This window comes from Pelobates fuscus, chromosome 3 (assembly GCF_036172605.1).
Source record: "Pelobates fuscus isolate aPelFus1 chromosome 3, aPelFus1.pri, whole genome shotgun sequence".
Taxonomy (NCBI): Eukaryota; Metazoa; Chordata; class Amphibia; order Anura; family Pelobatidae; genus Pelobates; species Pelobates fuscus.
Genome location: NC_086319.1, coordinates 263,257,966 through 263,271,676, shown reverse-complemented (window position 1 = coordinate 263,271,676; position 13,711 = coordinate 263,257,966). Strand labels below are relative to the sequence as shown.

General features: G+C 37.6%; 1 protein-coding gene across 2 annotated transcripts in view; it reads right to left on the bottom strand.

Annotated features, from left to right (window-relative positions):
- BIN3 (bridging integrator 3) overlaps nt 1-12,761 on the bottom strand; it is a 41,147-nt gene extending 28,386 nt beyond the window's left edge. Inside the window, exon 1 of one of the 2 annotated variants that reach the window (XM_063445508.1) lies at nt 12,678-12,761. In XM_063445508.1, coding sequence (XP_063301578.1) covers nt 12,678-12,688 — 11 coding nt within the window. In that variant the 5' untranslated portion in view covers nt 12,689-12,761. Of the gene's footprint in view, nt 1-7,929; nt 7,956-12,677 lie in introns of those variants that run through there. The other variant, XM_063445509.1, reaches the window with a different exon arrangement.
- Nucleotides 12,762-13,711: the final 950 nt, after the last annotated feature.

Below are 13,711 nucleotides of genomic sequence, written 5' to 3'. Positions count from 1 at the left end.
AGGCAGCACAGAGACCAAAGGTAACCCTGGAGGAGCTGCAGAGTTCCAGGGGAGAGACTGGAGTATTTGTACATAAGACAACAATAAGCCATACGCTCCATAGAGTTGGGCTTTATGGCAGAGTGGCCAGAAGAAAGCCATTACTTTTCGCAAAAAACAAAATGGTACGTTTTGAGTTTGCAGAAAGGCATGTGGGAGACTCCCAAAATGTATGGAGGAAGCTGCTCTGGTCTGATGAGACTAAAATTTAACTTTTCGGCCATCAAAGAAAACGCTATGTCTGGCACAAACCCAACACATCACCCAAAGAACACCATCCCCACAGTTAAAAATGGTGGTGGCAGCATCATGCTGTGTGGATGTTTTTCAGCAGCTGGGACTGTGAAACTGGTCAGAGTTGAGGGAAAGATGGATGGTGCTAAATACAGGGATATTCTTGAGCAAAACCTGTACCACTCTGTGCGTGAGTTGAGACTAGGATGGAGGTTCACCTTCCAGCAGGACAATGACCCCAAACACACTGCTAAAGCAACACTTGAGTGGTTTAAGGGGAAACATGTAAATGTGTTGGAATGGTCTAGTCAAATCCCAAACTTAAAGATTGCTATTCACAAGCACAAACCATCCAACTTGAAGGAGCTGGAGCAGTTTTACAAGGAGGAATGGGCAAAAATCCCAGTGGTAAGATGTCGCAAGCTCATAGAGACTTTTCCAAAGCGACTTGGAGCTGTAATTGCCGCAAAAGGTGGCTCTGCAAAGTATTGACTTTAGGGGGGGGGGGGTGAATAGTTATGCACATTGACCTTTTCTGTTATTTTGTCCTATTTGTTGTTTGTTTCACAATAAAAAAAATAAACTTCAAAGACGTGGGCATGTTCTGTAAATTAAATGATGCAAATCTTCAAACATGAAAAATATTTTGGGGGGGACTTAATGCCTTTCTATTTTTGTGACCTCTGCGGGTATTTAAAAAAAAAAAAAAAAAAAAAAAAGCAGTGGGGATAAAATATGCATGCATGGTAAAATGCTCTCTATGAGCAACATATGATTAAAAAACGGAGTATAAGAATAAACCAAATTAAGCAACTGGGAGAAGAGGGGAAAAAAATAAATAGGAAAAACATAGAACCTATTAATGTATTATCAAACATGCTCATATACTGAGATAGCATACATACTCAATTCTGTTTAACCCCTTAACACCGCAGCCAAATGTACAAGTTGTGAACAGAACAAAACGTAAACAAAACCTGGCATTTACGCTATATGTCTGTCCAACCGTAATTCACCCCTTTCATATTAAATGCACCCCCCCTTATTATATATCATTTTATTCAGGGGAAACAGGGCTTTCATTTAACATCAAATATTTAGGTATTGAACATAATTTAATATAAAAAATTTATAAAAAAAATGGGAGAAAAAAAGAATTTTTTAATTTTTTTTGTTCTATGTGACATTTTAACTGTGGATGTCAAAATACTGTTTGCTTTTACTGCAATACAATACACATATTTGTATTCAGCGATGTCTCACGTGTAAAACAGTACCCCCTATGTACAGGTTTTATGGTGTTTTGGGAAGTTACAGGGTCAAATATAGCACGTTACATTTGAAATTGAAATTCGCCAGATTGGTTACGTTGCCTTTGAGACTGTATAGTAGCCCAGGAATTAAATTTACACCCATAATGGCATACCATTTGCAATAGTAGACAACCCATGGTATTGCAAATGGGGTATGTCCAGTCTTTTTTAGTAGCCATTTGGTCACAAACACTGGCCAAAGTTAGCGTTAGTATTTGTTTGTGTGTGAAAAATGCAAAAAACGCCAATTTTGGCCAGTGTTTGTGACTAAGTGGCTACTAAAAAAGTCTGGACAAACCCCATTTGCAATACCTTGGGTTGTCTACTATTGCAAATGGTATGCCATCATAGGGGTAATTTTCATTCTTGGGCTACCATAGGGTCACAAAGGCAACGTAAGCAATCTGGCGAATTTTAATGTGAAAAAAATGAAACACAAGCCTTATATTTGACGCTGTAACTTTTGAAAACACCATAAAACCTGTACATGTGGGGTACTGTTGTACTCGGGAGACTTCGCTCAACACAAATATTTGTATTTCAAAACAGTAAAAAGTATTGCAGCAATAATATCGTCCGTGTAAGTGCTGTTTGTGCGTGAAAAATGCAGAAAACGTCACTTTTACTGGCGATATCATCGTTGTAATACATTTTACTGTTTTGAAACACTAATATCTGTGTTCAGCAAAGTCTCCCGAGTAAAACAGTACCCCCCATGTACAGGTTTTATGGTGTCTTGGAAAGTTATAGGGTTAAATATAGTGCTAGCAAATTAAATTCCCTGTACTTTCGGCATGGGTTGTCAGGCAGGTCCCGCTAATTGTAATTAATTAGGATACCTAATTATGTCAAATTATTACATAAATATATGTGTAGAATTAATATATGTATATATATACATGTGTATATATACGTATATATATATATAATTTTTTTTTAATATTTTTATTTATATATAGGTATATATATAGTGATATATACGTATATATTTATGTATATAGATATATATTATGATATATATATTATTTTGTTCTACGTGTATTTTGATATAAATATATATATTAATATCACAATACAGTTAGAACGAAATAACACATCTATATATTTTTTAATTATTTTTAAATATTTTTTTAATTTTATTTTTTTACGTATTTACATATATATTTTTTATATTATATATAAATATATATATAACAATAATTATATATATATTTAATCAGTATCAGTCTACGTGTAATTTGATATTAATATATATATATATTTATTAATATTTAAATACACGTCGTGTATGTGTAAATGTGTGTGTGTGTGTGTGTATGTGTATATATATATATATATATACTTAGATCATATATATATAATACATATGATCTAAGTATATTTTATTTGTAACTGTAATTTTTTAAATTTATTTTTTGAACTAATATTTTATTTTTTTTACAGGACAGGGGTCAGAGACAGTGTCAGCCAGTGATTTCACATCACTGGCTGACACACAGGATCAGTGATCACAGTGACTGCCTGTCACTGTGATCACCTCCTGCAGATTGGGTAATTGACCACAGGGGGGAGTGCCTGGGTGGTACAAGCACTCCCCCCTTCCAATCTGCAGGGGGATCACTGTGCCAGTTACATGTGTCAGCCAATAGGCTGACACATGTAACACTGATCGCAGTGACAGGCTGTCACTGCGATCAGAGTGCTTTGAGATCGCAGTGACAGCCTGTCACTGCGATCAGACTTCGCAGATCGCGGTCACTGACCCCAGGGGGACTGCCTGGGGGGCCAGGTAAGTCCCCCGACCGCGATCTGCAGAAGGGGAAAGCCGCCGGCCGCATGTGTCAGCCGATTTGAAATCGGCTGACACATGCTTAATACTGGTCGCAGTGACAGCCTGTCACTGCGATCAGAGACTGCAGATCGCGGTCACCGGCCACAGGGGGGGTTGCCTGGGGGGCCAGGCATCCCCCCCGACCGCGATCTGCAGCGGGCGATTAGCGCCGGCCACGTGGGCGGCCATTCTGGCGAGGACGTAATATTACGCCCGCCGGCGTTTAGAGCCGGTTCCTGCAGGACGTAATATTACGTCCTCCGGACTTAAGGGGTTAAGGACTGCCAAATGTACACGTTGTGATCAAAACAAAACACGTCCGTTCAACCGTAAATCACCTCTTTCATATTAAGTGCACTCACACGTATTATATATCATTTTATTGTGGGGAAACAGGGCTTTCATTTAACATCAAATATTTAGCAATGGAACAATTTAATACGAAAAAAATATATATTTATTTTTTTTTAAAGAGAGAAAATATTTTTTTTTTTAGTTCTGCATGACATTTTAACTGTGAATGGCATAATACTGTTTGCTTTTACTGCAATAAAATACACATTTGTATTCAGTAATGTCTCCCGAGTAAAACAGTACCCCCTGTGTACAGGTTTTATGGTGTTTTGGGAAGTTACAGGGTCAAATATAGCATGTTACATTTTTCAGTTTTTTCCACATTGAAATTCGCCAGATTGGTTACGTTGCCTTTGAGACCGTATGGTAGCCTAGGAATGAGAATTACCCCCATGATGGCATAACATTTGCAAAAGTAGACAACCCTAGGTATTGGGGTATGTCCAGTCTTTTTTAGTGACTTTCTTGTGACTTCTTCTCTGTCTCCTTTTTTGATAGTATAGGTATCCACCTTGCTTGTGTATTGTTCCTTATATCTTGTTTGATTGTTTTTAATTTCATTTGTTTATTTAGATCTTCAAGTGTACCGTTTTGGATGGTTTTTGTGCCGAAATATGGAATTGGTGAAAAAATCCCTTTGATCAGATTATTTGAAGACTGATCATGAAATATGTATAGATCTACGGAGATTATATTGAATCCTATGGGATAATGTAATGGATAGTATTATATTGTTCTACCTATATATAGTATATGTTGTATATGTTGCAATGACTCAGTGTTATACTATATCGATTATCAAGATGAATTGTAACCGTTTATTACCTTGTATGAAGTAGTATCTAGTAGACTGTAGTCAGCTAATTTTTTGATATTGTGAAAATACACGATATGGCTTATTCATACGCTATATCTAGTTGAATTATATATGCGTTATTGGTAATATAGTGTGCCTTGGCGATTACTTCTATACTTTTTGTTAATGCTTCTACATAATTCAGGGGTTACAGCATATATGTATAAATGTTTATTTAACTTTATGTTATTAAATTATAAGATACACTGTCATATGCTTATTATATCATATTTCATACTTGTGTGAATTATATATGTAGTATTACATTGATAGAAACCATTGGTTTGATCCAATATTGCTTTAATGAATAACCAATCTATTGTTGGTTTTCACTTTAAAGATAATTAATTAACATTTGATGCACTTTTATATATAATTATTATCACTTTTTTTAAGTTGTGTTACTTTAAGATATTGGTGTTGGTGGATTATTACCAATAGTATTAATATTTGGGTATTATTAGCAACCCTATATGTTAAGCACCACTTTTCCTTTTCTTATTTTCTTTTTAGTTTATGATTATTTTTGTAGGTATTTTTTTTAGGTAATTTTCACTTTAGCATGCTTTATACTCATTTCTTTGTGGTGGGTCAGTTTGGTATGTATAACACATTTTTTACGCTAATGGTTATCTTTCCGTAGATATATTAATTAGTTCTTGTAACTATGCTTGCTGATGCGCACGCATGTGAAATTTAGCCAGCTTAGCGTATTTTTGCGCATGTGCGGCATGAGTAAAGAGGTTTTTGCTAGTAACCTCTATGGAGTTTTGCATACACGCGAGTCCCTCTATGCGTTTTGTGCACCATTGCGCATGCTCTGCTAGGGCTAAGAGGCTTTAGCCAGGAACCTCTATGGCGTTTTTTACTCTTTCAGGACCCATAGATGTTTGATCACTTTTTTTTTTTTTTGGTTCTTTATGTGTTATATGAAGTGGATGAGTCTGAGGACGGAAGTGATGATGTCACTTCCAGTTTCAACTCTCCTCCTCCATACTTATGGCCATCAGGTGATTTATTGCTTTATAAAGGAACTGTGGTGTATCTAGATATAATGTTCCCTTGATAAAGGCAACCAGGAGGTGCCGAAACATTGGGGGGTTATTTTTTGTGTCCTGTTTCTGCCCTGTTAGGCTTGTGAAAACTTTTGGTAATTCTCATTGATATTTTGTTGATTTATTTTTTGTGCCTAATTTTGTCACTTTAATTATAATTGTTTGTTTTTGCCTGTATCTGATATTGGCTCATTAAACCAGGTTAAGTGACTATTGTGGCTTTTTTTGGTGTGCATTCTCTTTCTTGTTAGATCAGTCTTTTTTAGTAGCCACTTGGTCACATACACTGGCCAAAGTTAATGTTAATATTTGTTTGTGTGTGAAAAATACAAAAAACTAATTTGAACGCCAATTTTGGCCAGTGTTGGTAACTAAGTGGCTACTAAAAAAGACTGGACATACCCCATTTTTCAATACCTTGGGTTGTCTACTGTTACAAATGGTATGCCTTCATGGGGGTAATTTTCATTCCTGGGCTACCATACGGTCTCAAAGGCAATGTAACCTCACGAATTTCAATGTGAAAAAACTGAAACGCAAGCCTTATATTTGACTCTAACTTTTGAAAACACCATAAAACCTGTTCAGGAGAGGTACTGTTATACTCGGGAGACTTCGCTGAAACACAAATATTAGTGTTTCAAAACAGTAAAATGTATCATTTTAGACATTTTTTTAACTTTTATTTTACTTTTTACAGGCAGCATGGGGACTACCTGTCACTCCCCCTGCTGGCACTCCAATGAGCAGAAGTGGTCTGGGTGCCTGGAGTGTCCCTTTAAGCTACACAGGACACTGAAACCACAAAGTCCTGACCTACAACGACCAGTGTAGAGGATCTTGCACTGTCCAGAATATCACAGAAAGATCAAAGCAATGAATAGGAGAGATTTAAAGGCATCCATGAAAATGCAACAGGCAAGTTTATACCTGATGTACCACCTTATTTCAGTTGAAATTAAACTGGCACTGTCACCACAACAAAAATGTCTTCGTAATTCATGCTAAATATAAGCTTTACAAAACACACATAATGTCTGTGCTGGGATTCCACTTAAGTTTAAACACAGTTAAAAGATATCATGCGACAAAGTGGAGAAAACGACAAAGGATTGAGCTTCAGTTTCCGCAGACAAGTTTTGATAACTCTCACAGTGGACAATCTCTAGCAATGGCTGTGGGAGTCAGGCTCTTACTTGTGCATCTCGCAGGTTGGTCTATGGAGGATTCTTCAATCTTGAAGGTTCCTTCACTGACCTCTGTTATATTCACCTGTGAAAGTACATCAGTAACATGTATCTTGATGGATGACGCGTCAGGAGCAGAAGGAAGAATTTAGCAGTGTCTGCAACAGTGTTTCAGGTAAATAAAACTCACCTCATCTGCACCCTATCTGTCACCGCACACATAAAGGGAATGTCACCTGCAAGGTGACAGTCGCTTTAAGTAGACTACCCTCAGTAATCCATCATCTTAAACTATGTAGTTCAATAGCTTTTCTCATGGTTTTGTCAGGTCTTGCTGACCTGTTCAATAAAAAAAAAAATCAAACAGCATTCAACATTTATAACCCAGTTGTTAGTATGGGAGGAATGTAACAGAGTAGGATTTGTGACCGAGAGCCATCACCTCGAGATCACAACTTACAAAAATAAAATAGTGATCAGTCCAGGGAGGTGACAACATCACTGGGAACGAAGATCTAGTCTGAAATCAGGTCTGTCCTGTTTTAGGCAGCCTTTTCACTAAACCAAATAACACAGCAACTTGACAAGGAAATTTAACATTTTAGGCAAAAATAGGTAAGTAGTAAATAAATAATAAATGCATTTTTGACCAAAATATCCAATTTCCGTTATCAAAGCTTGGTTTAGGGAATAACATAATTTGAATTTTACTAAGCAAATGAATTACATGAACTCTAGACCTCAGATGCTTCAGCTGCTTAGGAAGTGTTGGTGGTAGACACACAATTTCTCTAATTTTCCTTTAGTTTCCACCCTGCCCCCCCCCCCCTTTTGTTAATGGTCCCCTGTATATCCAGTTTGCAGACCTGTTATTTACTGTTAATTAATAGATTGTTTTGCATTTATGTGATCTGTTTTTACTTCCTTGTATGAACAAACAAAATCAATAAACAGCACTTTTCATGGAAACTCCTGGTGAAAATGTATGGGATAAAATATGACTTTGGGTATTTCTACAATTGTTTTATTTTATTTTTTTGCTTACTGTTTAATTTCTTACCTGGGGTCCATCGGATGCCACGGCCTGTCTCCACTATGGCAGACAGAGAGCCGGATGCTGTGCTAAACCCGAGAGTGCAGGACTTAGTTCAACAGAGCCAATAAACAATTCTAAGTAGGAGCTTTCGGCTCTCAGGCCTATGTAGTGTAGTGAAAAATAGATGGACAAAAAAAAAAAGGATTCACAAAAACAAACAAAAAATATGTAAAGTGACAGTGCTGCTTTAAAGTGATCAACAGATGATATCCACTCTATGCTAACAGAAAAATAATCAGGGGTGGACAGCCGTGCACACAGTCAAACAGAGAGGCCACACTGCAATATGTCAGTACTGAAAAATGGATTTGGAAATAAATTCACCTGCTAATCCGGTAGGGAAAACACTCACTCCCTTAATATAGGGATATTATAGCTACCATTTAGGTGGTTCTCTAATTGTTAACAGTTTTCATCCTCACTTCTATCTCAGAAATATATTACCTCCCTATCTACACACATTGCTAATTTTGCCTCTGGTCTATATATTTTATTAAAGGACCACTCTAGTGCCAGGAAAACACTCGTTTTCCTGGCACTAGAGTGCCCTGAGGGTGCCCCCACCCTCAGGGACCCACTCCCGCTGGGCTCTGGAAAGGGGAAAGTGTTTAAAACTTACCTTTTTCCAGCGGTGGGCGGAGAGCTCTCCTCCTCTGATCCTCCTCTTCTCCTCCTCCCCGTCGGCTGAATGCGCACGCGCGGCACGAGCTGCGCGCGCATTCAGCCGGTCACATAGGAAAGCATTCATAATGCTTTCCTATGGACGCTTGCGTGCTCTCACTGTGAAAATCACGCAAGCGCCTCTAGCGGCTGTCAATGAGACAGCCACTAGAGGAAATAGGGGAAGGCTTAACCCATTCACAAACATAGCAGTTTCTCTGAAACTGCTATGTTTATGAAAAAATGGGTTAATCCTAGAAGGACCTGGCACCCAGACCACTTCATTAAGCTGAAGTGGTCTGGGTGCCTAGAGTGGTCCTTTAACCCCTTAAGGACACATGACGTGTCTGACACGTCATGATTCCCTTTTATTCCAGAAGTTTGGTCCTTAAGGGGTTAAAGCTCTAACACTGCACATCTTATGATATGTAACAACATTTTAATAACATCTGTAGCCATCTAAATTGCAACAATACTCTGGTATGTGCACTTCATTTTAATAAATGAGATACAAGGTTTTGCAACATTGTCATTTAGCACAGGTTTCTGAGTATAAGCCTAGAATAGATATTTGTCTCCTCCTTAATCTATAATCATTCTTTGTATTTAACCAATTCTAATGATTTTTCATTTCACGTGTTTTTTTTGTGGGACATATGAGTGAGTGTGTTTTCACTACGTGGGATCTAATAAAGCAGTACCATTTTAACTAATAATCATCTTCTTAACATGTATCCCTATATTGTTCAATTGGTAATATTCAAATTCTGTGAGTAATTGTATCGGTTCTGGGCCTTTCATTTTGGAAGGCTCGTTCCGATTTTCTGTCTTCTGATATTAATCTGGGGTTACCCCCCTTTAATTACTCTGCAACCAATACAAGCTCAGTGAGGGTTTTCACTCACTGTGGTCGGGTTTTTGTCACCTGCTAATCAAGTAGTGCAACCATGTAATAAAAAAATAAAAAAAGGACAGGTGCACTTTTAAAAAAGAAGAAAAAAAACAAATAAAAGATAAGTCTGCATTAGAGAACAATAAGTTCTCTATATCCCTGCACTGTCATATTTGTAGGTAGATAATCTTCTTTATTAAGTGGAATGCCAGTCCAATATCACTGTAGATATATAGCCTGTATCATATTCTTCAGAACAGGGTGAATAAGGAAACGGCTGTTATAGATATATAATTTTCAGCTAAATTTTGTTTGCTTAGCTTTTTTGGCTGCATTTGATATTTTTCTCTTTGAGTTGGAGAACAGCCAGATATATCCAAGAATTAGCTGGGTGGAGAGAGGGATGCTGTATCTGAGCTAGGCTATGTAACCCTTGCAGTGCCAAGAAATACTAAGTGATGCATGGGTATCTAAAAGCTTAGGATATCAATCCCATCACGCAGCTAGGAAAAGAAACAATTGCTACCCACAATATACGTCCTACCAAAAAAAAAAAAATTATTCATGTCTGAAACTCACTAAACTGACCTATAACAGGAATTCATTCACATTTATAGAAATTTTCACTTTTGAATTATCCAAATCCAATTTTTTCTTCCTTGTCAAACAGGGCCAGCGCAGGCCAAATTAGACCATTGGTAAGAAACCTTCACAGAAGCCAACATGCACGACACGTTTGCCGCAATCATATTATCAGGTAACACTTAATACATATAAATGATAAAATCAGTGTTGTTGATGCACAGTAAAGGAAAATTATGGCACGACAGCCATTCCATCGGCATGCCCAGAACTCTGCACCCTGCCAAATGACTGGGTTGTTTGATGCACAAATCATCCTCAAACCCACTGAAGTTTCCTTCTACTTCATAAGCAGTCATTGTTTCAACCTACTACAGGAATAATAAAATAGATAGACCCATATGAAACTACAGCTAAATATATTGACTCTAGGAAAGTATGTCCCAAGAAGTACAAAGATACATAGTGCCCATTGTACTGAAACTAGTGCAGACCTTTGGAAATGCATTGGAGACAACAGTTTTCCTTCATCTTTTAAATATTTGATTAGTGAATAGGAGAATGTTGTACAAAAAAAAAAAAAAAAAGCCCTCTTTGTTACACACACACACACACACACACTTTTTTGCAGTTACAACTTTTATATTTTAGTAATCAACAGCAGATTTATTTTTACTTAAAAAAATACCAATACTTTAATAAAATATTCTTTCACTAGACAAACTAATAAAAGACTAGGGTGTTCTCCAGGAAATTTAGAATTAGTCTTTTAACAAGTGGTCTAAAGAAAAAGTGCCTGAAATCACCAGTTCTGCTGTTATGGCATCTGTACAACTGAAGTAGCTCATATACTACTACTCAAAAAAATGTTTATGCTTTTAAGCGATTAAAGAAAAAGTCCAAGCACCATATAGTGGTTATGGTAACAGGAATGCCCCATTGCAACCTTAAAGAAACACTCAATGCAATATAACCACTACAGTGTACTGTAGTGTTTATGGCGCCAGGAGCGCCCTCCCATAAATAGTCACACTGAGTTCACTAAGCCCTGCTTCTTATTCAGCCAAAAGTTCTCTGCCTCTACTAACCCGGGCGTGAAGGGCTTAACTTGTGTTTGACTACTTACATTTGGGAGCCAGGGCACTCCTAGTACCATATCAACTATAGCACACAATAATGGTTAACGTGCTTGGAGCATTTCATTAAAATTAAACCCTATATCCATTTGCTTAGATGTGTGGGAGTGTAACTGTCAAAGGTCAGATCATTTTAGAAATTATTAGTGTCATACATAGATATACAGTCAAGTACCTGTACATATAATATTTAAATGTACATTAAGGGTACATCAAAAATATTAGTGATATTCTGTCAAAGATAAATCAGTCAAAACAAAAACATTAAATTTTGGTTGGGCAAGTTTCTCTCATACAGCTTGAGACAAGATCAAATTTACTCAAATCAAAAATGTATGCTCGAGTGCCACAATAGCATCTTATAGAATTAATTGTTTACAAGATTTTCTAATTAAATCAGCACCATGGTCACTGTATGCATATTGTATTTCATATATTCATTTTGATGCTGCTAAAGGGACTCTCCAAGCACCATAATTACTACTACCTTATGTAGTGGTTATCATGCAATGTTTCTATGGTTGCTGTCCCTCATCTTTTGACAAACTTTTAAGCAGTTTGACAATAATCTGATAGTTCTCTACTCGGACAAGCCAAATCCCTCAGCTTGGAATATCCCATGACTTGTTTTATGTTGATTTGCCATTGAACCCTTTTGGCATTACTCAGTAAACATCTGTATTGGTTAACTCCACTAAATCTTTTGCATAGGACTAGATTCTCACACAAGACAGGTTACAACAACTCAAATTTTGGTTTGGTGCCATTAAATTGCTCTTATCCTTAGAAATCATCTTCATATGTCATCCCAAGGAGAGTTTCGGGGAACTAGGCACTTTACACCATATCCACCACATTAAGCTTTAGTGGTTCCATTAGGGTCTATTAAAGTTTATTTAATTGGCCAGTACAAGAAAATAAAAACATACTTTTAGGTGATTCACTAGTCTAAGAACAGAGATAAAATGAGTGTGTGTGTGTGTATATATATATATATATATATATATAAAAATTCCAAAATATCCTTGCACACAAGCTCAATTGTTCAAATTGCCGTGTGCCAAACATCCAGGATTATATTGTATACTATATACACACCCATATATATATATATATACACACACACACACGTAAAAAAAAAAAAAAAAAACCACAACAACACACAAGCCAAACCAAAATGCATAATGAGCCAGTGACAATACATGTCTAACAGTAATAATAATATAAGTGCTGGGATCTCTGGTTGCAGTAGAATGTGATTAGTAAATATTAATTATACCAGCACTATCCACGTAGGACAACCACCATTAAAAGCAGACAGTCAGCAGTATACAGTCAGCCAGATACATCCTGCACAGTTTGTATGATATTCTCATAAATCCCCCCTCCGCATACCCATCCCCATTCCCGCCTGACATCTCCCTGTTAGCGTATTATCTCACCAATTCATCATCCCCGAGCTCCCCTGCCTGTGCACTCCGGTTCCTTCCTCTCCCCTAACTTCCGGGTTTCTCACCGTATCCAGGAAGTCCGAGCCCTGAGTAATGGTCTCTCCGGAAGTTACGTAAACCGTATGCGCCCGAGGGTACGTCTCCATGGTGATCGCGTGTGGCTCGCGCCGGAGAGCTAGGGGTATATTAGAAGTTGTCACGTGCTGTCCGTCTCCTGTCGCAGAGCTCTGTATTAGTGAATGGTTATTATGGCAGCGCTGTTACTGACAGAGTATGCATTTACCCATTCTGTTTAATTCTGTTTAGGATAGGAGCACGTGACTGCTCTGTGGGTATAGCATTATAGCTGAATTCGAGCAGCCAGAATGAGAGCTACTTGGGAGCTATTGCTGTACCTTTCCCTCAGGTGACTTATGCTCAACATTTGGCTGAAATACACTCATATCTGTATGTAAGGCTAACAGGGGGATGGTGACCTCATTACAGTAAATTATCAGTGGTCTGCCAGTATATAGGGCAAGGAGTGCTAAGATTAACATATTCATGGAGGACTGTTACCAAATCTGCATCTACTAAAAAAACAAACAACCTCTTCTTTTTGCATAACAGCTCATAACGTCAGTAAAGGAAAACACATATAAATGGAGGCGATTCTCCAACTTCTGAACCAAAATAAAACCTAGACTTAGTTTTATGCCTTTCTTATAAAGGGAACACTTAAACAACGCAATGTAACTCCAGGTCAATCACACTTCTGTGAAATCAAACTGTCCACTTAGGAAGCAACACTGAGTGACAATCAATTTCACATGCTGTTGTGCAAATGTTATAGACAAAGGGTGGAAATTATAGGCAATTAGCAAGACACTCCCAATAAAGGAGTGCTTCTGCAGGTGGTGACCACAGACCACTTCTCAGTTCCTATGCTTCCTGGCTGATGTTTTGGTCACTTTTGAATGCTGCCGGTGCTTTCAGTCTAGTGGTAGCATTAGACGGAGTCTACAACCCACACAAGTGGCTCAGGT